A 27,394-nucleotide genomic window follows, 5' to 3' on the forward strand; every position below is an offset into this window, starting at 1 on the left:
TTAAAGAAAATTAAAGGGGAATCGTTAGCAGACCTCTATTTGAAGTATTATAGACTCTCACAAGAAAACAAATTTTTACCATCTGAATCTAAAACTAAACAACTGAGTAAGATTCAGAATAATATAAATGAACTTCTTATTGAAGAAAAGAACAAAAATTTATATTATTTAAGAACGAAATGGTATTATAAAAGTAATAGAGCTGATACTCTGCTGACAAACAAATTAAAAGGTAAAAAACAATCTAAAAGAATAAATAGGATAAGACAAAATGGAGAGCTATGTCTTACCCCCGAGAAGATAGGGGCTGCCTTTAATAATTATTACAAATCTTTATATAATTTAACAAGCAAAGATCTAGATCAACCTCAGGATTATTTTTTTAATAAAAGATTCCCTAAAATCTCAGAAAAACAATTAAAAATTATTAATAGATCTATTGATATAGTAGAGGTTAAAAAGGTGATATCGGAATTACAATCTAATAAGGCGCCCGGACCAGATGGGTTCAGCAACAAATTCTATAAAATTTACAAGGATCTCTTGGCAGATAAACTTGCTAAAACTTTTAATGAAGCAATTGATAAGGGGAGTTTTCCCTCGGATATGTTGAGGACTAATATAATCCCAATTCTTAAACCTAATAAAGATCCGGAGATCTTATCTAACTATAGGCCAATTTCGTTATTAAACGGGGATATAAAAATATATGCGGCTATATTAGCAAGAAGGTTAAAAGCAGTAATAGGGGACCTAATTGAGAGAGATCAAACAGGCTTTATCCCTGGCAGATCATCTAAATATAATATTAGGAGAGTTATTGATGTTATAGATATTTCTCAGCGGTTGAATGCCCCCCTTCTGACCCTGTCATTAGACGCTGAGAAGGCCTTTGACAGGGTCAGATGGGATTTTTTAGGGCATACATTGCAGGCATTTGGATTTAGAGGCAATATATATCGAGCAATTATGGCCCTATATACTTGCCCTTTAGCTAGGACAATTGGCCCAGGAATTGATGCGGAATGGTTCGAAATTAAGAACGGCACGAGACAGGGATGTCCCCTCTCTCCACTGCTTTATATATTGACGGTGGAGCCCCTCGCTTATGACATCAGAGAGAATCAGGATATACATGGCTTCAGATTAAAAACACTGGAAACCAAAATTAGCCTTTATGCTGATGACATCCTGGTGATTTTAGGGGAACCTAGAAAATCATTACCAGAATTAATGAGAGTAATTGACGCTTATTCAAAATATTCAGATTATAAATTGAATGTTAATAAAACCACTTTGCTTGCGTGTAATATGAATAAGAAGGATATAAGATTTTTGAAGGCTAATTTTGATTTCATTTGGGCTGAGGATAGCCTGGAATATCTGGGTATCAAGATTACGAAGGACCCGAAAAAAGTAATGGAGAAAAATTTCTTGCCCCTTTTGAAAGATACAAATAAATTATTAAATGATTGGAAAAAAAAAGAAATCTCCTGGACTGGTAGGATTAACACTATAAGATCATATATACTGCCTAAATGGACCTATCTGTTTCAAATGTTACCGCTAAAGGTCCCTAAAGCCTGGTTAGGATTGATACAGATGGCGTTTAATAAGTTTATATGGCAGGGCAAAAAGCCTAGACTGGGTCTGTCATTGTTATCGAGGAAGGTAAACAATGGGGGCCTTGGATTACCAAACATCATAGACTATTATGAGGCCTGTATGGCTGCACATCTGATGCTGACTCAGATTAATGAAGCGAAAACGGAAGTATGGTATCAAATTGAGGCAATAGTAACAGGTTTGGAAGGCTTATCTGTTCTCCCGTGGACTATTAGAGCCCTAGATAGAGTTGGCCAGGGGAAATTGGGATCCTTGGTTGTGAAAGATATCTTAGATTCATGGAAAAATACTATGAAGAAATTAGCCCTGTCGAATTGTGTGGCAGATTTCCTTCCATTGGAAGTGCTTGAGATCAGTATAGAGGATATCCGACTACAAACATGGAAATGGTTAGGAATCTTGACTATCCGGGATATTTGCTCTGATAAGGGAATTAAATCCTTTTCTCAGATTCAGGAGGAATTTTTACTTCCCTCTAAGGAAGTATTTTCCTATCTTAGAATTAAAGGATTCCTTTTGAAATATGATATATTAAATACTGGTGAAAAATGGTCCCTCCTTAACTCTCTCCATAATATGACACAGACTAAGGGAATGATTACCAAGTGCCTAACTCTTATTAAATCGAGATATAAACATATGCCTGTAAAAGCAATCAAGACGTGGGAGAGAGAATTGAATCGATCTATCTCCTGGGATAGTTGGAAATCTACAATACAAGCAGTTAATAATGAGATTCATTGCTTAAATTTGAGAGAGAATTTTTTTAAGATGTGTTATAGATGGTACCTTGTTCCCACAAGGTTGGTAAAAATGTATGCACACAGTGAGGTAAATTGTTGGAGATGTGGAAATGAAATTGGAAGTTTCTTACATATCTGGTGGACTTGCCAATATGTATTCAACCTTTGGAGAAAGGTATCCCAACAGATAAAGCAAATTACAAATGTTTCTTTACCTTTTACACCAGACTGCTTCTTATTACACCTAGATTGGCCAAAAATGCCTAATTTCCATAGAAGCTTAATAACCCATATTTTCGCTTCTACTAAGTTATTGATAGCAAAGAATTGGAAAAGCAAAAAACTGCCTAATTGGGAGGAGATAAAATCTAGTACAATTTACCATTGTAAAATGGAATTGGGCATTATTAAATTAAATGGATTTAACGTAATCAAAATTAGGAAATGGGAAAAAATCTTAAATATATTGGAAATTGGAGTCTAATTGGCCCTGGGCTTCCCTTCCTTTGTTCCATCTCAAAATGTATTTTATTTGTATTGTCTAATGTCTGTCCGGCGAATATTTATTATACTCTAGAGAGATGTATTATACTTCTGGACTGGTATTTAAGTTTTTTCCTTTTGTATTGTTTGTTATGTTTTAGTAATGCTTATGTATGGCTACATTATATAAGCATTCTTCTGTGATGTTATAAAAGAATAAAAAATATATATATTAAAAAAAATGTAAACTCTTTGAGATCCGTTTGTGTAACCATGTCCAGCTTTATGCAAATCAGCAATTCTTGACTGTAGGTGTTCTGGGGTTTCTTTTTTGGTTCACATCAGCAGATGCTTCTTGAGAATAGCAAACTTAAAATGTTTGAGTTTTTATGTAGAAGTAGCTTAAAAACACACTTTCAATCCCGTTTCATTGTTAAGACTCGAGGTTTGCTAACTCCTGACTCCACGTACTTTGAGCCGTCTTTACTGGCATGCTGCAATTAACTCTTTAGGCTAAAAAAAAACATTTGGTTGTTAGTACATACCTTGCATTGTTGCAAATGTCAGGTAATCAGAATCAAAACAGAACCTGTGGCCGTGGGCAGCTGTTTAAAGTGGCATCTATGCAATGTTGATTTGGCCCCAAATGTTCTTTTTAGGCATCATCATCATTGTTGCAACAAAATTCTCTCCTACAACTTTCTAATTACTTTGTTGGGTATGATATGCTTTATTTAGGTTATTAGTCTTTTAAAGAAGGCAAAAACTGCAGTAAAGCTGACAATAAGTTCAGTTGACCAGGAACCACAGCAGCATCTACCTTCGCTTCCAACAGCTTCAACTTCCAACACGGTTGAGAAAAAGAATAGTCCGCAATGTCTGCCTCATGCTAGCTACTCGGAACCTGAGCAAGTTCGAAGTAAGTAGCTAATGAAAAGCATACAGTGTTTGCAAGAAAGAAAGAGAAAAAAATATATAGAGAGTGGCTTTGTCATTGAACTCGCCCAGCTAAACAGTGTTTTTTAACCCCATAATGACAATGGGCGGTCCCTAAACCCATTGAAAACAATGCATTTTGAGCCTGTACATGTACGGGCTTTGTCATTAAGGGGTTAAGACTATTTTCTTGACTTTACTCCATAAATAAAATTGAGGGTTATATGTCTCAGCTGAAGTGTCACTGGTTGGTTATATAGCTGTAACTGCTGTGTTTTCTGGGTTTCTCAGGTGCAAGCAGATCGTCCACTCCAGCTACCTTTCCCTCTGACCCAGCTACCTGTCCAATAATACCAGGATGTGAAACAACCATTGATATATCAAAAGGGCGAACGGGCCTTGGTCTTAGCATTGTAGGAGGTGCAGACACTCTTCTGGTAAGTATTTATGTTTGGATATAATGTACATATTATCCAGTGTAAATGTCTTCCAATTTAGATGGGATGCCTCAATTTGTAAATATACAAAAGTAGTATAATCCATATTTACATACCAAAATATGATTTGTTTTCTTTATTTAATTGCTTAGGGTGCCATTATTATTCACGAGGTCTACGAAGAAGGTGCTGCTTCCAAAGATGGTAGACTGTGGGCTGGAGACCAAATCTTAGAGGTAAAACATACTTACAAAACTATATATACTACTCCTAACTTTCCATGTCACCTTATAGCTACTTCTAACATTATGTGCCTTATTTTACAGGTAAATGGTATCGATTTGAGGAATGCCACACATGATGAAGCTATAAATGTCCTCAGACAGACCCCACAAAAAGTCAGACTTACTGTATATAGAGATGAGGCTCAGTACAAAGAAGAAGACATGTGTGATACTTTTAGTGTGGAACTTCAGAAAAAGCCTGGAAAAGGTCTTGGTTTGAGCATTGTTGGAAAAAGGTAAAGGTACAATATGGTGTGCAGTCATGTTTTTTTTTATTATTAGCATTTGTTTTTCTTGGAAACGTTAAACCTTTATAATGTCTACATGCTAATGGAGCTTAGTGCCTGTTCACTTTAATGGGAGTGCTATAGCTCATATTCACAAAACATATTGATAAATATTAAGGCTACTTTAAACCACTCAGCTGGAATTACAATATCTTGGTCCAACAATATACTTTTTCCTAGAAAAAAAAGTTACGATATATTAATTTGGCATAATCTGTGTTCTAGTTTCCTGCACACATAGGGGCTTCATTCTTTTTTTTGTTTTGTTTTGTTTTGTTTTTTTTGCGCTGCAAAAACCACTATGACTTAAATAAAGATAAGATCAAGCGCATCACTGCAATTATTATATTCAGTTGTATAAAACATTATTATTATTGATGGAAGGTTGATAACTCCCCTTAGCTAAGAAAAGGTCTGTAAAATATGTCAAAAGAGGATTAGTGTGATTCATAAATGCCTGTGTAACACTAAAACTCTCACTTATAGTAAGATGTAACAATATTTTAATTTAATCTGTTATATACATTGCAAATAATGCTTTACCTTTGATTGCTTGAGAATGTAACAGGGAGGTAGAACAATTGTCGTTATCTGATCTATAATGCAAGCAATTGGTAAATGTGGTGTCATATGCATATCATCAATTACCGCAGATGGTACATTAGAAGGCTATTATAATCTCCTTTTTTTCTCTCTCCCAGAAATGACACAGGAGTATTCGTATCTGACATTGTTAAAGGTGGCATTGTGGAGACAGATGGGAGGCTGATGCAGGGAGACCAGATTTTAACGGTGAATGGAGAAGATGTTAGGAACGCCACCCAGGAAGCTGTAGCTGCGCTACTAAAGGTAATAGAGCTGGGTCTGTGATTGTTCCAGAAGACCTCAGGGATATGGTTGCAGGGGGGGAAGGACCCACTGAGGACTTGTACCTATTGCCATCTCCATTGTAAAGAACGTCACTTGTGTCAAAGGCAAAGAGAAATCTACTGAGATACTGGAGATCAGAAGAATATTAAATACTTTATTGATGCCATAATCTGACTATGGTGTTTCTTGTTTTTATTGTGAGATAATAATGTATAATTAAGGGCACTCATTTTCTTGCTCCAAATATTGACTGAAAAAAAAATGTTTCTGATAATTAAATACTCCTCTGTGCCAACTTGTTAAAGACATTTTTGTGATAGCAAGTCTTTTTTTTTTTTTTTTTACATTTATCTGTTAAGTTTTAGGGGCCCAAATAGAAGAGCACGTAGATTAAGGGACTTTAATTTATGTAACTCTTGTCAACTTTAATGTTCCCCCCCCCCAGTGCAAATGCATTGGGCGATCCATCAGAATGCGCTTTATACATTTGACAACTCCCTTCACACCAAAACCGGGAAAAATAGAGGCACATTGGTGGTGGTGGGGAGGGGGCAACATTGCCTGAAGCTGCAGCTTCTCCTAAATCTAAGTGGCTTTATTTTTTTCTTAAATGTCCCTTTAAACTTGTAAGATAATGCACTTGATAATTGAACACTTCTAATTAAATTTCTTATTCATTATTGTTAGAATTCTGTCTCCAGAAGTTGACTGGATATAACGCTCATCGTTCGTGCTTGGGGTTCGGAAGTTGCTTTAGATCTGTACTTTTGAATTCCCATGGTAGAGGGGGATACACAAAAGCCATCAGTCAGGGAATATTCCAGTGTTATTTGAAGCATTTGTAGCTGGCATTCAGCAGAGGAAAGCTTTTTATATGAACATAGAGGTTTATAATCCCTGTAAACAGTAATCAAAATGAACGCTGTCAGCTACTGGTCTGTTTGCACTTAATTCTTTTGGCACCTTTTTTGTCTTTACCCCCATAAGTGCGCCATCAACTGCAATTTCTCTCCATTAGGCCCTATTGTTAAATCATGAAACCAAGGGAGGAGGCTTATAAAAACAAAAATGACTTCAATAGAATGGCTGTAATCTTATACTCAATGACTCAGGAGGTCCATAACTGGATAATAATAGCAAGTTACATCTGATGACTCCAGATGGCAGAACATAAAATAAAGAGCAGTAATAACTGTAATCTCGAAAGGTCTTGTTTAATAATCCTATTGATTCCCCATGCGGTTATTTTAAGAGACAGCAGCCCCTGCCGTACCAGAACTTGGTCTCGGTATCATAGGCAGATCTTTGATGTTGTCGCTTGTTATATAGTTGAAGGGATTATCTAGTATTTTTTTTTTTTATATATTTCGTTTCAAAGCACTCTTCTCTGCTGCTTTTAAGACCTCGGGAATACGCGCTTTCAATAACGTGACCCGTTACCTTTTATACATCTCTGATGCAAGTGCAACCGAACCAATTAGTTAACTTCTTTAAAATGAGTAACCTACAAAATATTTAATGAAATCGAAATTGTTTGTGTGTTTTTATTTTCCTTTATAAAGACACGTTACTATTGCCTATTTGAAATAGTTCTGGGGTAATGGTAATAGTTCAGAGTGCCGCTTTCAGCCTTTGTTTGTCACTTTTACAGGCTGTTGTAAAATTTTAAAGACTGGGCATTGAAATCAAATTTATCACCCATCTTAAATGGCAGAAGAGCTTTTGTGAACTTCCAACTACAAACCTTCATAAGCGACCTTGTATCACAGCACGGATCCTGCACATTGCTCTTCTTGCGTTAGTTCTTTTCGGTGATAATTTGCCTTTTTTTTTTTTAATTGGCATTCTCTGTTTTTAGTGCTCTTTAGGTATGGTGAAGCTAGAGGTGGGGAGATTAAAGGCTGGTCCATTCCATTCGGAGAGGAGAACTTCACAAGGCAGTCAAGTGAGTGTAATCAGCTTGTTGCACAAATCATAGACATTGAGAGGCCTCCACATGGGTTTCTTTAATTTAGAATTCTCAGTTCTTAATGGACTAACGGTGGAAAGTCAAGAGGATGGTCCTTTTTTGCTTCGTTAAAAATGTGTCACTAAAATTAATAAAATCTTGAAGCAGATTGTTACTTCTGCTGTTTTGTTGTGAGCCAGTTGGGTATCATGCTGCCCTGTGGTTAGAAATAGTTTTGATATGTTACTGATCGGCAAATGCAATATGTTATGCTGTTACGTTGCATTAACATGTATGTAATATAAAGATTATACGCCTATTTTTCAATGAGTTCATGTCATCATTTTATTCTGATTTCAGGTTAGTGAGGGGAACAGTAGTCTAACTTCCTTTAGTTTCCCAGCGTCTGGATCATCACAAACTGACCCCTTCGACAGCGGATCAAAGAAACGTGATTGTAAGCAGCAACTTCAAATGTTTATCTCGTTTGTTACCCAAGAGCAACATAGTTACAGGTATTTCCTTGGCTATGTTTCAGGCCTGGCATTTGCGCCAAAGACTGACATTTAGAGGTATTGCATCTATTTGTTTTGAAACAAGTGATGTAGGAATGATGGTCTTCACCTTTTTGAGTGGTAATCCATAGTTGCCAACTGTCGACTGGTCAGCTGTTCTGACCAATTACCTGTTAATCTGGCTCATGCTCGTATGCAAAACATGTTTTATTGTAAAGTGGACACAGACATAACGTGGTAAACGATAAAGATGGAGCAAACGTAAGTAAATACAGTGCTACGAATCGACAGATTAATTCATTACTGTGTTTTCCCCTTGGCCACTAGATGTTTTCATCCCTTGAGTTGCTTTGGTAGAACAGGCTTGTTGATTTACATCTTTTAGATTTAAGTATAATATTTTCCTGGCCACACAATAAAATTATCCAAATGTGGCTGATTCACAAGATTTGTGTTCTGTTTCTGTAGTGTGTAGACAGACTAGGTTTTAAAACCTGGAAGTTATTGGTCTGGAGCGGGAAGTTCCTGGCCATACCTACAAGAACATGGAGGTCATAAAACACTATATTTTGGTTTGTGTTTTGACACATTGGTTTTCTGCCTCCATGCCCCAGTTGTGTGAATTGAGTGACGTTTTAAATTGACTGGACTTATTTGCCAAGGTTACGTTGCCTTTCGGAACCATTCTTAATAAAGAAGGGAATTTATTTGAATTTGCTTGAAAAGTGCAGAGCTTTAAAAAAAAAAGAAGAGGTGAGTAACATGGAGGTGAAGAACAATGCTTCCATTGCCTCTTTTGTTACACCATTATGTTGTAAGAGGTCACCTCATGTGTTCTAACAATTAGACTGGCTAATGGCCACCAGCAAATCATTCATCAAACATCAACTTTTTTTTTTTTTGCTTTATTTTCCTACAGCTTCTGAAATTCAAGGTCTTAGAACAGTGGAAATCAAAAAGGTAACCGTGGTCTCGAGTAAATATACAACATAGAAACCACACATTGACTCTTTAAATGTTAGAGGGAAATTATGATTATAAAATATCTTGACTGCTTTCTTTTACCATTTGAGTAGTGTTGGTGCTATGTTTTAATATTTGAAAGTAATCTGGATATGTATATAGATGCAGAAACCAGAAACTGTATATTTATATTGTCTCAGTGTCATTGCCAGAGCTTACTTTTTTGTGTATTGACCTTTTTCTTCAAATATGTCCTCAACTATTCAGGCAAAAGGGTTTTGTCTCATAATCTTACAATTGGAGTTATTACAATTGAATGCCTACTGTCGTGGGAAATAATTGTCAACATGAAAACTGGAGTTACTATGTATGTTATTGAATTTCACCAACTTCTTGTTTGCCTAAATGAAAAAGGCACATGTATCGGTGATCTCGGATAAGGATTATAAATTTCAATAGACATTCTGTGTTTACTTGGACAGGGACCATCAGACTCTCTGGGAGTCAGCATTGCAGGGGGACTCGGGAGTCCTCTAGGAGATGTACCAATTTTTATCGCTATGATGCATGCAAATGGAGTTGTGGCACAAACGCAAAAACTCAGGGTATGATGATTATCCGTTCATGTTCTATTTATTTAATTTTAAAGATATAGGATTATGTTCTTTGTATATGGACACACAATACCTGTGTCGTATCTTGTGTCTGAGGGAATTGTTAACATAGTAATTGTTAGTAGTATTTCCTACCACTAGAGGGTGCTATGTACCCGAGATTTAATTCACTTCCATTTTTGGACTTAAAAGCCTCCCTTAGTTATGATGTGAAGCTATGTAGTTATTGTGCAGCTTTCAAAGAGCATCAGGTGTTTAATATTGGCTTTTACAAGCATGTCAAGCTTGTTTATTCCCACGTTCAATTAACTATTCACATGTGCTGTGTCTCTAAACATCCTGACGCTACTATCATCGTAATGATGGACTTCTCCTTTGATGTTTTTTTCTTTGTGTCTGAGTCCCCATTTATTTTTTTTAATTACGATTAAGCCGGCTCCAAAGAACAATAAATGGGAAGGGCACTTTCCTGGCAGAATTAAGACAAAAATAGCTTAAACGGGTGTTTTTGATCCTCTTCATTGTGTTTTCCCACTTTTGGTAAAATTGTTTGGGAGTAAGGCTAAAAAAACAACATACTGTAAGTCGATCAAGTTCAGTCTGTCTAAAGGTCCAATTATCCCTAACTGTGTTGATCCAGATCAAGACAGACAAACCTTTTTAAGCATATCCCTATTTGCCCATTTGCTATCCAAATAATGCCCTGATCAAGAAGTTTAACCTTTTATTCATTCTTTCTCAAATAAGGTGTAATGGGTATTATATTTTTTTAAATGCTTGTTTTGAATTGTTGAATAATAGCAGCTTTGTTTCTTTTTTTTTTCTACAAACCTTTTCTTATTTAACTAAAGGTTGGTGACAGGATTGTTAGTATATGTGGGACATCAACCGAAGGAATGAGTCATTCGCAGGCTGTCAATCTCCTGAAAAACGCCACAGGCACCATCGAGCTTCAGGTATTTTACTTCGCAACCTTTTTTCTTGTACCAGCTCTGTTTAACGTAACACTTGTAGCTAAATGCAGCATTAGGAACATCGTTTGTAGTATTGCTGAATATCCAAACCCTTCCCAGAGATACTTCTTTAATCGTGTAAAATTAAGCTTCACTCATCCTTTTCGCCAAGAATGCTTAATTTTCAAGGCACCCATTGTAAACTGCAAAATGCTCCTTAAATGTTTTTTGTGTTGCTTTCCAGATCTGCTCAATAAATGTTTTAAGCTAAACAGCACCTTTTAACAAGGTAGTCAGATATAGATTTCTCTCTGGCATTCAAAGCCATTAAATAAATAGTATATATCGGTTAGACAGATGCTGGTTAAGTTTATTATACGTATGTGATTTAGTGTTTGTTTTTGTAATAAGTGTAATAATAAAATCATGTTATAGCGTGCAGGGATTCCTCTTTAACTACTATGAAGTTTTCCGATTTCCATGATATTCAGAAGTCATTTTACTGTTTCCACAAAAGGCTATATATATTGACTGTTAGATGAGACCCTAACCTGCCCCTGAAGACATCACAGTACCTGTGGTTTACTTCTAGTCAGTATCTCCATTGGTTCCCTAGAGGTCATCTTCAATGAGGGACCTGTGAAGAAATGCATAGTGCAGAGATGCTTGATTTGTTGTGTCCTTGCTATGACGAGTTTTTAAAGGAGTCAAATGTTTTCCTCTGCTATACACTGTCTTTAATATTTAGGTCGTGGCTGGCGGGGACGTTAGTGTGGTAACTGGCCAGCAGCAAGAACATATAGGCTCTGCTGTCAACTTCTCAGGCCTTACCTCAAGCAGCATATTACAAGACGATTTGGGGTATGTATAACATAACATTCGGTGTTGGTCCATAGTATAGGAGATCTTGTAATCCTATGCATTTGTTGAGCCTAACCATAAATATGCATTTTGAGCCCCTCTAAAAGCAAGAGCCTAGGTTATTGTAACAGATGGATAGGTTCCAACATATGCCCCCTTGGGGGGATAGCATCATAATAAAATATACTAGAATGCAGTATAAACTTTTTACCAGGTACAAGTGGAAGATATCTGACAGTAATAGGCTGAGAATTAACATGAATGAATGATACTGCGACTCAGTATAAACTGATATTATCTTGACTGCGTTACAAACTTGAATTCTCTATCTGATTTGGTCAGTAAGTGCATGTCCACAGCTGAACAATTTTTTTATTATGTTTAGCTCGAAAGGTTTGGTTCTAGCTGTAAAAATGTTACACGTAATATATTTTTGTTATTTATTCAGTGATGTTTGTGTTGTGTCTGTTATAGTCTGCTTTTTTTCTATTCCTAGATAGTAGGGGTATAAAAGAAACATTTTGTTTTTTTCTTTTCTTTTTACTTTCCATAGACCACCTCAGTACAAGACAATTGTTCTTGAGAGAGGACCAGATGGTCTCGGATTCAGTATTGTAGGGGGTTATGGTAGCCCACATGGAGACCTACCTATTTATGTAAAGACAGTGTTTGGCAAGGTAAGCACTAATAATCATTTTATTGTACTGGGATTTGTTCTACTTTTTATGTTAAAGTTAATGTATCCATATGTGGATGGAATAGTGGAATAGGAACAGCACAAATTGTTTGCAGCGCTCCAAAACTAAGTCACATTTTTAGGTTTTTTTGTCTTGATTATCAAACCAACTGTGAAGTTTCTGATCAAGAGCATCAAGAAAAGTCATTTTTTAACATTGATTCTCTAAAGTGTCATTAAGGATTCAATTATCCTGTACTTTATGGTTTGACTTAAACTTACACTGTAGCAAAATGTTTACATTCTCAGTGGCATCTCCGCTAAATTAAGGAATAAACAGCGACACAATACCTAGATGTAATAAATGTCACGTTCATTACAGGGCGCAGCAGCAGATGATGGCCGTTTGAACCGAGGAGATCAGATCATTGCTGTGAATGGACAGAGCTTAGAGGGTGTGACTCATGAAGAAGCAGTTGCCATTCTCAAGAGAACAAAAGGAACAGTCACCTTGACAGTTCTTTCATGATTTCCCAGACAATTTCCTTTCTTGAGAGTTAACTCCGGTGTATTTTTCCTGTAGGTTTAAAAAGAAGAGGATGTATATGGAATGTTATCAGAGTATTCAGTAGCCTTTTATCTGGCTTAAAGAATATCTTTATCTAGCTGCTATATTCTAACCTGACTGATGTACATTATAGAAAGAATAACCATTTTAAAATTTTAACCATTATAGATCTTTTTTTTCTAGCGTATAATATTGCTTTTGCACCAATATAGTAATGGTTTCTACTCGCCAGTTTGACAACAACTCTTGTGATATTTAGCCAAACATGGCATACATCAACTATGTTGATGGATGGGGAACAGCAGGATTGGTAGTCCACCATTGAGATACAAGGCAGTCTAGACAATCAAAACTGGAAAATTCCCTTGTCGTGCCACAAGCACATACACTGCATGTTTCTGAAACTCCAAGAATTAGGCAAATCTGTACCTTGTAAAACAAACATTGTACGTTACATCATTCTTATGTTGCTTTGTGTGTCTACGCTTACATTTGTTCCATTTGTTGATCAGTTTTTCTGTGCTTTAGTTCATCATTTTTAGCAGTACCATTTTTTTTTAACATACCCTAAAATATGCTGCCAGTTAAATCGTATTATGATTTACTGATTATTAGCTTTTATTTTATATATTTATCAATAGAGAACAAAACGTATTTATATGTTGAGTGTGTGTTTGTAAGATTGTTTCAAATCTTATAAAGTAACATTTCATTAAAAAAAAATCAGGTCCATCTTTATACCTAATTGAGCTAAGGCTTACCCAATGAGGGAGATGTATGTCTGTACAGCCTCTGGCACAGACCTCTTGACTAACACAACTTCACCTTGACTGCACCAGTGATGCACGGTCCTCCTCCTTGAGAGAGAAAGGAAATGTGCGGATCTCCAGGGTATATTGGATGCCATGGACCCCCAAAGTAATTCTGGCCAAATGGCAGATGTCCCTTTCACCTAGTGTTAAAGATAAAAAATGAATGGGACACCCATGGCATGAGCTAGAATACGCTCCCTCAGTTCTCTGTGCAACATATACTGTATTTGGGCCTTGGACTTGTATGTTTAAGCCTAATTAATAATAAAGGTAGAGTGGAATTAATATGTAAGTCGCTATACTGTTGTATTCTGGAGCAAATTTAATATTTTGAGTTTAATGTAGTATAAATTGTTAGAATCCTTTAAAACAAAATCATGCTGGTAAATATAAAAGGGCAGAGAAAGTTGTTTTTAGTGCAAAAAAACAGGTATTATAATTAAAATTGTATTATTTAACTGAAAAATGCTGACCCTATTTTTGGGATATAATTCAACACTAATAACATAATGAGTATGCTTTTATAATTGTTGCATATGCGTGGTATAAAGACAGAAGGTTTTTACTGTTGCATTATCAAAAATTCTTTATGAATTTGGCAACTGCTGTATTTTCGTAGGTAGAAAAACTGGAGCACAAACAGTGTATGGAGACCCATCATGGATTTAATCATTTCTGCTTATTACTATAAATTAAGTATTAAATGCAGTTCTTTGGATTTTGTATTATTTCCATAGATTTTTAGATAATCCAATCAACAAAACCAATACTTAAAGCGTAAAAGTATTTAGCCATCATTTTACAATTTTAGCTCGGTACCTACCCAGATAACATTTTGTGAATGTTAATAGCAGAGCCTGGAAATCAGATTATTACTATGGAATTCTAGTGCCGTTTTCATTAACAATGTAATCGCAGTCAAAATGAATATGTAGACAGTGGTATCTATTGTTTATACCAAAGGCTAAAGAATTTTTATGAAGGAAGTTTCTGCACATTTGCTGTACACTGAGATTAGAATGACTATTGTTTTTTGTGTGTTCACATTTCTTAGATATTTTTAGAAAGAATTACTAATTGTATATGTGTATAAATAACTGTTCTTAAGTAGAAAAATAAACCTGGAGAAAAATGTTTGTGGTGTGATTTTGTTATAAAATATCTACAGTTTACAAAATTTCCATCTCCCAAATTTTCTTTATATTGCATTTTTTAATGAGCTTATACAATATACATTTGTGAGTTCAGCTGTATATGCATGAGACAAAGTTAAGCAGCGACCCTCGTTGGTCATTTTTTCCTAAAACTCTACTTTTCACAGTTATAACAAATATATATGTGTATTAAAACTAGACTTGTGCATTCGTATTCGGGAGAACATGAAAACAAACACTAAGGGTGCGTTTTCGTTGTTTAGCACAAATACCGAAGAAACGAACATGGCGGCGGCAAAACATTGACGAAGACACACAACACGAACAATCTTAATTTTTGTCTTGGTTTACTAATCTCCCTGTTCAGTTCCCCATCTAGCCTACCTTATCCCGTTAACCCCTGCGATGCTGCGTAGATAACAGAAGTGGAAATCCGTAGGTTCGCTGTTGGTAGTTAAGTACCTTTAACATCTGACGGCGGAACTTGGCCTGGTCTATTGGTCGTTCGTACGGACCTTTAACTCTTGGTGCGGGCCCAGCCAAGTTTCGGCACCAGGAGGGCTCATCTGCCATCAACCAATAGAGTCGCTCCTATGGACATTTAATTCCTGACGGAGAACCTACGGCTTTCCGCTCCCGTTAACCCCTACGTTCGCCACCAGGAGTTAAGGTCCATAAGAGGGACTCTGTTGGTCGCCAGCAGGTGCCTCCTCTACCATCAACCAATGAAGCTTTTTTCATTTTTATTTTTTCTTATTGGTTGATTCACTTCAGGGTTTGATTTGATTGAACGTTTTTGTATTTTTTACAATTTCATACAACGTTCATATGGTCAAAAAACTGAGATTTGCAGGGCCCCAGTTTAAATCTAGCCAAATAGTAAATATTACCTCTGATGCTGTATAGTCATACCTGTAAACTTCCAAGAATAAGCTACTCTGAGTCCTTTCTTCAGGGGGAAGGGGCTTCATGAAGGGCGAGGGCTATTAGTACTAAGGGGTGAGGCTAGCTTCAGACACCCTTTAGTGGTGGAGGAAGTAGAGACTTCACAAGTATGCATATAAGGTACATAACCTATTAAATGCAAGCAGTTTACCTTTCCCATCTTTATTTCACTTTAAAGTAGACTCCACCTCAACAAATGTTATGTTGATTGCATTTGAATGCACCGCTATTTTAACACCTTAAGGACAATGAACCCATTGAAAACAATGCATTGTCATTAAGGGGTTAATTGTATCTTCTTTTTTTTTAAATTAATTGTTTTAGCTCCCCAAATTTGATATAGCAAACAGTTCTCATCTAAGATGTAAAGCAGGGGCGTCCAACACGCGGCCCGCGTAAGATTGGCAGCCAGGGCAACACCTCGGGCCCTGCTACTTACCTGTGGGAGGGTCTTTTGTACTACACAGAGGAAGCGGAACCCAGGAGAGTTCACGTGACATCACATGACTCTGCTCCAGTCCTGCTTCCTCTGTTCTTTACCAGAGAACGCAGAGGGAGACCGCGCCCCCTGCTGAAGTCTGTGAGCGGCATCGAGGAGCTGCAGTGCAGGTAAGGGGGTGGGGAGGGTGTTTGAATGAGTATGCGTGATTGAGGGAATGAATCTGTGAATGAATGAGTATATGAATGAGTGAGTGTGTGTGTGATAGCATGGATGTGTAGGTGCTGGAACCTAGGCATGATGGGACTGTGATTTCTGTTCGCAATCCCACTACTATCATGCCAAGTCAGCCAGTACATGCTGAAACCTAGCTAGCTGCCCCCCTTGTATATTGATGCTGCCAGCAATAGGGGGTCTGCACATCACTTACAGACACCCTGTACCAGCATGTACTGGCTGACTTGGCATGATAGGAGTGTGATTGCTAACAGCAATCATAGTCCCATCATACCTAGGTTCTAGCATTTACTGGTTGGATGTGTAAGTGCTGGAACCTAGGCATGATGGGACTGTGATTGCTGTTAGCAATCACACTCTTATTATGCCAAGTCAGCCAGTACATGCTGAAACCTAGCTAGCTGCCCCCCTTGTGTATTGATGCTGCCAGCAGTATGGGGTCTGCACATCACTTACTGGCTGACTTGGCATGATAGGAGTGTGATTGCTGTTAGACTCAGTGAAAAATGAGTGCGGCGCACGTATACAATTCTGAGGAAGTGGCCCACTGCAGAACAAACTTGGACACCCCTGATATAAGGACTTAATTCTAAAACAGATATTCTTTTAAAAAGCTTCTAAGTGTGTTAAAGATGAATTCACAAAGCGTTCTTACGATTCACATTTCAAGTAACCATAATTTTAGTTATTCCCTTTCCCTTTACGTTATATTTTTACTTGCTAAGTGTGACGTGTCTGTGAAGTTTAACTGGTGGAACATCCACTGCCAGCACACTGAAACCATACATTAACATTAATGAGCACCAGAACCAAGAAAAGACACGGAGCATGTGTTGAAAACATCTGGACTTGCTTTCATTCAGGCTACTGATGGCGTAAGCTTTTTGTGGTGTTATCATCACATAGATACATATGGATAAAAGTTCAGGCTTGTATTCAAAGAGAGGTACTGCTCAAGGCAGTTTTGTAAATGAAATGCTTAATAAAATAATCAAACATACAAGGTGCAAGTGCTCAAGAGTAAAATGTTAAGAAATCTGCAAATTACCAAGTATCTAGCATGAGAATCAGCGACATCTGGTAAAATTTCCTATTATCTTTAAAAAAAAAAAAACATTAGCATTACACATACACCTCATTATTGGAATCTGGGCTGGGTGCTGCCCTTGGCCTGACCAAGGGTGGTGGGGCTGGTGCCCCAGTCGCCCCCTAAGGTCACCGTGGAGGCAGCGTCAGTGCTCCATAGTCTATATGGGCTGGTTATAAGGGCGATCTCAAGTGGCCCAAGGAAAAGTGGCATGCCGAGGAGCCTGAATAGGAGTAGTGTGTCAGAGTGCCAGTGAGGGTAGCAACCAAATGAAAAACTCTCAGGAGCTTACATTTTCCTACCTTTCTTGACCAGGTGTTTAAATACCTTATTGGCTCAATTATAGGCTGCACCCCTAAAGTTTGGTACTATTTTAAAGATTTTTTTATTTTTTAAAGAAAATAGTAAAACAGTATTTTATCTAATGAACAGGCATACATGTATTTTTAACATTTTTGGTATCTACTGTAGAGTTTGTCAGCGTATGTCATATACAAACAGAAAACCATACTTACTTATAAGTACCTTACTTATAGATATGCCCCTCTGCCCCCCAGATATGCTTTATAGCCCCTGATATGCCAATCTGCCCCTAATATTCTTTACAAGCCCTGATATGCCACTCTGTCCCCAGATATGCTTTATAACCCCTGATATGCCAACCTGCCCCTAAAATGCTTTATAACCCCTGATATGCCAACCTGCCCCTAAAATGCTTTATAACCCCTGATATGCCAATCTGCCCCTAATATGCTTTATAACCCCTGATATGCCACTCTGGCCCCCAAGATATGCTTTATGCCCCCTAGAAATGCCCACCTGCCCCCCAGACATGCTTTATGCCCCCTTGAAGTGCCACTCTGCCCCCCTGATATGCCACTCTGCTTCCTAGAAGTGCCACTCCCCCAACTTACCCCCCCCACCTCCATACTCCCTGTTGTCTAGCGGGGCCGGCTGGTAGACGTCTGTGCGATGCGACCATGAAATTAAGATACATGAGTTACATCACTGTATACATCAGGTTACGGCTTGTTATATGGCATTATTTTCTATATACAAGCTATGAAATAATGGTTTCTAGAACCATATGTATTTTTCATCATATACGCAAAATTCTATGAAACTGTTCAAATGAAATGCAATTTAAGCAGAGGGAAACTCAATCCTCAATCAAAATTTCTATAATGTGAGGTATGGTGTCTATATACGATATACAATACATTACCATATCTGTTTCTTTGTCTCACTCTGTACGTATCGTATTTATATAATTAAAGATACCTTCTAAGGTTAGCCCAGAATTGCATTGGAAAAATCATAGGAAAATTATTTCTGATCACATGGTGAACTCTGTTGATTCATTCCTGAGATTAACATACACTCCAAACGATGTTGCCAATTTAGAAATTATGCAGGGAACCTAGTGGAAAATCCTTCACATAATAGCTCCAAAATACTTTTGGAAAAAGGTCAGCATCTTTTTTTCTTTTAAAGCTGAGTTACAGCCAAAAGTCTGGAATCCTATTTACATATAAGTGGAAAGTAGCTCTTTAAAATAGGTTTGGGTTTTTTAAGATAAAATATTTTTTTTTTTTGCTAAACCTTTGCAGTTCCATAAAAAAAGCATTGCCCTTTACCAGGAAATATTATATAAACAATAATTATTTTATTTACTTTTATCTGGAATTATTTACTATATATTTCATGGTGGTTGACTCACTGGTTTGTTTTTATATATCTTTTTTGAGCAGTTAACATTTTGAATGCGTAATTGTTTAATTATATTATTGTGACTGGTTGTTTATGAGAATAATTTTTGTTGGGGTGCACATAATATTCCCTCTAATTTAGTTGGCGTGTCCAGAAAGCTTATGTTGTGCAGTTTTTGTTACAAAAGTAGGTGCCCATTGAATGCTTGTGCAAATGCAAACCTTGGTTTACAAGTTGGTTCAAGAATACCAAAAATAGTTGATCTTACCAGATCTAATGAATATCTACCAAAATCAATAAAAAAAAAATTCAGTTGGGGGGGCAACCCATATGTATTCCTATAGCCCGCACACACAATAGGATTGTGAATACTGCCTCCTGCATGATAGATCCAACAAAAAAAACTGTTGAGCTTACCGGATCTAACCATTATATACACAAAATCAATAAAAAAAATCAAAATTTCAGTTGAGGGGGCCAGCCCCCCTCATTAGTAATTAGGCTAAATCTAACAAAAATTTTGTCTGATCAAACCTGATCTAAGGCGGAACTATCATAATCAATAACAGTTTGTTAATATTGCATATTTTAGAGTAGATCTAACGAAAAAAACAGAGGATCTAACCTGATCTAACAAATGGAATGATCTTTTGTTAAAACTTTTAATATGGGGGGGCTAACCCGGAGGAGGTATCATTGGGTGCACATCTTAAGTATTATGTTTTATGATAGGGATTCAAAGGAATCTCTCAGCTATTAAACGCAATTTTTAGTCCCCAAGTGATTTTAAACAAAAAAGAATGAGTCTATTAGGGGATAACCCCTTTCTTTTCAAAACTGGTCTTAATGTTGTTGAGGGAGGAAAATAAGAATAAAGTAAATAATATCCAACCTCTATAAAACGAAACTTCCCTGTCTACATGAATTTAACACAATCATTCAACAGCACATAATATGCCTTTAAATATCTAAACAACTGTCCTGTAAGTGAGCTGAGTTTAAGGCAGAGGAGGGATACCTTCCGCAAATATATATAAATTGCAAAGTCAGGAAACCAGCCTAATATGTTATATGTTATAATCGTTTATTAAGGATACACAGTTGTGTAATAAGTTTCTAGTAAATATTTAAAATTGCTCCCCAAAGTGCTATTAAAGATGTGCAAATATCGCTACGCACTTGCAATGATCACTAAACGATCAATAAATATAAAACAGTATAGCCTTGTGAGTTGACTCAATTAACATTTATTCAATATACACCGGTGAGACATAACATTATGACTACTGACAGGTAACGTGCATAACACTGATAATCTCGTTATCATGGCACCTGTTAGTGGATGGGATATATTAGGGAGAAAGTGAACATTTTGGCCTCAAAGTTGATGTGTTAGAAGCAGACAAGGGCCAAATTGTGATAGCTAGACTAGAGTCAGAACATCTCCAAAACTGCAGCTCTTGTGGTGTGTTCCCGGACTGCAGTGGTCAGTACCCATCAAAAGTGGTCCAAGGAAGGAAAATCGGTGGATCGGCAACAGGGTCATGGGCGGCCAAGACTCATTGATGCACTTGGGTGTCGAAAGGCTGGTCTGTGTGGTCAAATCCAACAGATAAAAAATTAAAGCTGGTTCTGATAGAAAGGTGGTAGAACTCACGGTGCATCACAGTTTGTATGGGGCTACATAGCCGCAGACCAGTCAGAGTGCCCATGCTGACTCCTGTCCGTTGCTGAAAGCCACTACAATAGGCACTGGACCACATAGCAATGGAAGAAAGTGGCCTGGTCTGATGAATTATGTTTTCTTTTACATCACCTGGATGGCAGGATGCCTGTCCATCACTTAGCTGAAGAACGCATGGCACCAGGATGCACTATGGGGAAAATGTAAGCCGGTGGAGGCAGTGTGATGCTTTGGGAAATGTTCTGCTGGGAAACCTTGGGTCCTGCCAACCAAGCATCTGTGGGATGTGATGGACCAAGAAGTCCAACGTCTTGGTGCCAGATACCAAAGCACACTTTCAGAGATCTAGTGTAGTCCATGCCTGTACGGGTCATGGCTGTTTTGGTGGCAAAAGGGCTACCTACACAATATTAGGCAGGTGATCATAATGTTATGACTGATCTGTGTATAATACATTGTGACTATAGCGTTTGTTTCATTTAAATTAGCAAACTGCACACAACCTAACAACTGTTGCAATCAGTAAATATAAAACAAAACAGTCTTGTGAGCTGGCTCACCACAACTAACATTCATTCAGTGTGGTTAGACATGAGTTACCATATAAAAATGCTTCGGCTGTAGTATTCAATTTAATTATAACAGCAATCTTGCACATAAGGTTCCCCTATTAAGAAAATTGCTCAGTGAATAACCCATTCATATATTATGTACTATGTTTGTTGTTCAGTATTTCCAAAAATAAATACCCCATCAGCAATGATAAAGTGGATCTTCAACATAACCAGTTTGATTGATGGTAGAAATTTTATAACTCCATTACTGTCATATGTTTCTTACAAATTAGAGTGGGTATCACCAATTTAAAATTCTTCATTTGACAAACAAAAAAGTTTCCCATAGGAAGTATCTACTTGGTGTAAGTGGCGTTCAGGACATGAATCATAAGATACTGCCAAAGTATGCAAAGAAAGACAAGACCGAACATCTGTTGCCTCTTAAAATAATAAATGGCACAAAAGCATTCAGTTCACCCGTGTTTGCTGTGTGTAAAGTTTGATTTGGGCTTCTGTAGCTTAGTCTCCCCAGCTATGTTGACTTAATACAGGTGCTTATTATTATAAGTAATTGTTTCATATAGTGCCCTCATATTCAGCGGCGCTGTACAATGGGTAAACAGACAATTAATATATAACATAACAATTTACTAACAGAGACATTAGATGAGGAGGGCCCTGCTAATGCGAAATTACAATCTAGAGCACTTGCACGTGTGGTCACTATATGATACCCTACATTTTTGGGGTTCCTAAACACTTGATTCTTTGTTTTATCCAAGATGCATAATACCTATAGCAAATATTTACTGTCATATTAACAGCGTTATTGCTGTCATTACTTCATAGACATATTCTTGATATAGATACTAAGCCTGTCGATGATGGTTCCAAATCTAGCACTTTGATCCACAACTACATCAGTTTTGCCTTGATATATCTTAGATAGCAGTATTTGGTGCATTATTATTTTTCTTGGGGAAAACATTTTGGCTGCGTAAATGAGGTCACTTCAGTTCCATGGCCAGTAAGTATTGTAAATATACAGCTAAATATGATTGGTAAATTAGATGATCTGAGACTTGGAATACACTTGAATTATGGCTTCATTCTTCAGCGCAATGTCTCAGCTGTGCTCATGTCTGCCTCCCCTTCATTTACCACGATAGCCTTTCCCATGGGAACAATTCTAAATTAGGATAAATAAACTGTGTGACCTTAAACATCTTCACTACTAAAAGCGCAGCTTCTTTTCATAAGGCTACTATAGATACACATTACTTTCTTATGAAAACCAGCTCTGTGTGGGATTACGTCTTTAAATTACTGACGCATTTTCGGCCCAAGGAAAATGTAGTAACCAGCCAACAATTTACTATACATTCTGGAATGGTTGTTAAGAAAATATGCCAGAGTCTTCTGGAAATTAATTCTTTATATTATTTTTGTCTTTTTATTTCTTGGAATGTTGTAATAATCTCATTTCATCACTTTTCTAGAATTTGCAAATGCTACTTGGCAAGATACATATAGGCTCCCCTTAAATAGTCTGGCTATTTGACTGTTATAATTCCTCATTTTTTGAAGTTCAGGTTCAGCCACAAGAATGTTGAGAACAATGAAATATATAATGTGAAATAAAAGAAAATAATGGCTTACTATTGCAATATTCGAGTTAAATAGGTTTATTTCCTAAATTGTGAGTTGACCGCATTGGTGTAACTACAGGGGTCACAGCGGTCGTACCTCTAAGGGGCCCGGTGCAACTCCTGCAACCCCTTTTTCCTGTCTCCTCGTACTGGTTTAAAATTGTTTAGAAAAGGCCTTTGTGTACACATGAGTGAATGTGTACTTGTGTGTGTTTGAGCATGCATGTGTACTGTGTGTTTGTGAGCATGTATGTGTACGTGTGTAAGCATGCATGTCTACTTGTGTGTGTGAGTATACATATGTACTTGTGTGTGTATGTGTGTCTGAGCATACATGTGTACTTGTGTGTGTGAGCATGCATGTTTGTGTGTGCGAGCATGCAAACTTTGCAAACCTAAGCAGTGCAGCCATGTTCTTTTTAGTGAGAAGAGGCTTCATTCTGTCAACCCTTCCAAACAAAACATACATGTTCAGTCTTTTTCTAATTGTACTGTCATGAACTTTAACAGTTAACATGCTAACGGAGGTGTCGGGACCGTGCTGGGATCGTGTAGCTGGGTGGGTAATCAGAAGGCCCAAAGAATTTTCTGATACAGTGGTATCTGTATGTCTTTTAGCAGATGATGCAAAGGTCTGCAACAGGGTAGACCTGCAAAGTAGAATAAGTCAAATGGAAAATGATTTAAGTAAGTTAGAAGAATGGTCAAGAGTGTGCCAGCTGTTTAAAGTTGATAAATGTAAAATAATACACTTGGGACATAAAAATACAGAGGTGGCAAATAGCATTGGGGACACTGTTCGGTCAATAAGACCAAAAGGGAGGGACTTAGGAGTCAATATTTCTGATAACTTTAATGTAAGCAGACAATGCAATGCATCAGAACAAGCAAGCAGGGTGCTGGGTTGTATAGTGAGAGGTATAAAGGTATTGGTAGCAGATAAAGGGAAGTGGTTCTGCCAGATCTCTGGTCAGGCCTCACCTAGAGTATTGTAAAACCCATCTCCAGAAGGATATTGACAAATTGGAGAGAGCCAAGAGGAGTGGTAACTTGTTTGTAGAAAAAAATCTGGAAAGACTAAAGGACTTTAATATGCATTGCGTGAAGGAATGAAGAGCAAGGGGAGATGCAATAGAAGTATTTAAATACTTAAATGGATTTAACAAAGTACACGAGGCAAGCTTATTTCAAAGGATCAGCAATGTTAGAGGGTCAGAGGCTTAGTTGAGATATATTGAAGGTCTACTTTACTCAGAAAGTAGTAGATAAATGAGGCAGTCTCAAAGGAGAAGTGGGGGATGCTAATACTCTAAGGAAATGTAAACATGCATGGGATAAATATAATGCACTATGGGCCAAGACAAAGGACTTATAGTGGTTAGAATTCCTTACATCAGAAAAAATGGGAAGCATAGATGGGCTGAATGGTGAGTCAAATTGTCAAATTGTGAGTTTATACTTATCTCTGCATTAAGAAAGGTCATTAATGGTGATCTCCTTTGTGGGACAAAGTGACAGTAGCTCACATACCCTACGTCAAGCAGGGAGAACACTGTTCAATAATTCTCACTTCTAGGAGCCCTTGGTGTGCAACAATTTACTTTATCTGCTGTAGGTATCACCTCTCCTGCATACCATGCTCCCATTGACTGTTAGGGAATATGATTAATGGCCTAGGCTGGATTATGGACATGCCAATAGTTTTGTCATTGGTAGGTGAAACAACGTTGCAGACTTGTAAGGGTTTATAAGGTGGGTGATGAAGGGTTTCTACCTCTTTCCTAACTAAATTCTTCTGGACACATTCCCTCCCAGTCAAACAATGATAGATTTGTGTATAGTTGTTGCAGTTTCCTGTTCTTTGTTCTTTAATTGGAGCTGTGGATGAGTTCCCCCTTGGCCAACATTTGATGGAGTGTACTGAAAGCAGTGCCCAATAGGGCTTTGAGAGGCAGGCCAAACCTGTGGCTCATGACACTAGCTGGACCAGGACTGTTAGTGTTCGGTGTTTAGGACTGCCTGCTGGGCAAGGCTCAGAAGTTAGAGGATTATTTATGGTTCGGGTTGTCTAATATGTTATGCTGATGCTGGCATGGGATTAAATAAAGATGTTGTGGTGGGCTAAGCAATATGTGGCCAGATTTGACAGAGGGTAGATCATGAGAAGGGGAGGAGAGGGGGTAGATAGTGAGAAGGGAGCGGGAGTAGATAGTGAGAAAGGAGGGAGAGGGGTCAATAGTGGGAGAGGGGGTAGATAGTGAGAAAAGGGGGAGAGGTATATAGTGAGAAAGAGGGTAGTAAGAATATTGAAATAAATAAAGAGTGAGAATGAGTGTGAGAATGAATGAATTAGTGTGTGGATGATTTGTGTGAATGAGTGAGATAATGAAATAATGTGTGGATGAATTGTGTGAATGAGTAAGAATATGAATTAATGTGTGGATGAATTGTGTGAATGAGTGAGAGTATGAATTCATGTGTGGATGAATTGTGTGAATGAGAGAGTATGAATTAATGTGTGGATTAACTGTCTGAATGAGTGGGAGAATTAATTAATTTGTGAGAATGCATTACTGAATATGTGTAAATGATTTGTGTGAATGAGTGAGAGAATAAATGATTGTGTGAGTGAATTATGTAAATAAAAGTGTGAATTAGTAAAGGAACCGTAAAAGTGTTTGTGTGTATCATAGATGTATAATTGATTTGTGGAAAGGCAAAGATGGCACAAGCAGGGTGTTTGAGCCTTGGGGACCAAGATGGCACAGGCAGGGTGTTTAGGGACAAAGTTGACTCATGCTGGGCTGTTTGGGGACAAAGATGGCAAGTCCTATGTGTGTAATTTGGGTGCTGGTCAGGTTCTATGTGAGCAGTGTGGACGCCAGGGCTGGCTTTGGGTTGTGCAACCTGTGATCTACGCCTTTAATTTAGGTGGTTTTATCTATACCTTTAATGCTGAGTTTTTATGTAAATTCCAATTGATCTTTACCTGCAAAGCTAGGTTTGTGTGTTATTCTGTTGATCTATATCTGCTATGCTATGTTTCCATACATTATTTATGTATACCCGCAAATACAGGGTTTGTATGTCATATTCAGTTGATCAATACCTGCAATGCTGTTTACATGTGTTAATTTGATCTATACCCTCAGTGCTGAGTTTACATGTGATTTCCAGTTGATCTATACCTGCAATGCTGGTCTTGTGTGTTGTGTTTATCTATACCTGAAATGCTATGGTTCCATACATTATTAATGTATACCTGCAAATATAAAGTTTGTCTTCTTCAGTTGATCTATACATGCAAGTGCTGTTTTATGTGTTGTTTATTTGAGCTATACCTATTTTTTGGTGCAGGAGCGGAGGGAGTGATTGCATGCTAGGGAGCGTGGAGCGGGGTCAAAGGAAATGCGTAGGGTCCAATTCTTTCAATATAAAATATATTGGCACCAGGGGCTAATGCATGTCTAACGTATATATATATATATATATATATATATATATATATGCACCACTTCTCTAGGTCTCCCGGTTACCAAGGATAACCCACTCCCTGCCAGCTTCCCCTCCAACAATGGCCAGTTTTCCTACGTATGGGACTGACATCAGCGGGACCTCTCACTGCCATTATTAATATTATTATCTTTTATTTATATAGTGTCAACAATTTACGCAGTGCTTAATACAATACATATATTTAAGGGCAGTGGCGACTCTAGAAACAATATATAGGGGGGGGGCACACAAGATACCACAGTCAAACTGGTGGGGCATTCATAGTTTCCAAAAGTAATGTGCTATGGAATTATACTTTTGTTATTGGGCTAAAATAATACTTGATCATTCAACATGGGAAGCCTGAAGCCACAATTGAGTGTGACTAATCCTTGAAATAAATATTATAACACAATAAATAACTTTTCCACTAAATGATTTCAGGGCCTTGAACGTTTTGTCCCCTGAAGTCACTACAACTTCAGGAGGGAATTTTATCTCTGGATAAATATAAATTAAATAATTCCTACTGTAAGTTAAGTGCCAGGAAACAGATTACCAAACACACACACCAACACAGGCTCTGTCACACCAATACCCAGACACACACACCAGGACAGGCTCTGCCACACAGACACCCACACACATCAGGACAGGCTCTGCCACACCCACATCCAAACACACACACACCAGGACAGGCTCTGACACACTGACACCCAAACACACACCCTAGGACAGGCTCTGCCACACTTACAACTGAACACACACACACCAGGACAGGCTCTGCCACACCAACACCCAAACACACACTAGGACAGTCTCTGCCACACCAACACCTATACACACACACCCGAGATAACC

General features: G+C 37.6%; 1 protein-coding gene across 1 annotated transcript in view; it reads left to right on the forward strand.

Annotated features, from left to right (window-relative positions):
- The window catches only part of LOC149285343 (multiple PDZ domain protein-like), a 54,100-nt gene extending 41,375 nt beyond the window's left edge, over positions 1–12,725 (forward strand). Inside the window, exons 38-51 of the mRNA XM_089495501.1 lie at positions 3,591–3,771; positions 4,080–4,225; positions 4,378–4,461; positions 4,552–4,745; positions 5,498–5,645; positions 7,525–7,611; positions 7,975–8,065; positions 8,605–8,613; positions 9,049–9,089; positions 9,575–9,697; positions 10,558–10,662; positions 11,408–11,520; positions 12,074–12,197; positions 12,579–12,725. Coding sequence (XP_089351627.1) covers positions 3,591–3,771; positions 4,080–4,225; positions 4,378–4,461; positions 4,552–4,745; positions 5,498–5,645; positions 7,525–7,611; positions 7,975–8,065; positions 8,605–8,613; positions 9,049–9,089; positions 9,575–9,697; positions 10,558–10,662; positions 11,408–11,520; positions 12,074–12,197; positions 12,579–12,725 — 1,593 coding nt within the window. The remainder of the gene's footprint in view (positions 1–3,590; positions 3,772–4,079; positions 4,226–4,377; positions 4,462–4,551; positions 4,746–5,497; positions 5,646–7,524; positions 7,612–7,974; positions 8,066–8,604; positions 8,614–9,048; positions 9,090–9,574; positions 9,698–10,557; positions 10,663–11,407; positions 11,521–12,073; positions 12,198–12,578) is intronic.
- The last annotated feature ends 14,669 nt before the right edge of the window (positions 12,726–27,394 follow it).

Source organism: Sceloporus occidentalis, unplaced genomic scaffold (assembly GCF_023333645.1).
Source record: "Sceloporus occidentalis isolate IW3139 unplaced genomic scaffold, rSceOcc1.0.p SCAF_80, whole genome shotgun sequence".
NCBI lineage: Eukaryota > Metazoa > Chordata > Lepidosauria > Squamata > Phrynosomatidae > Sceloporus > Sceloporus occidentalis.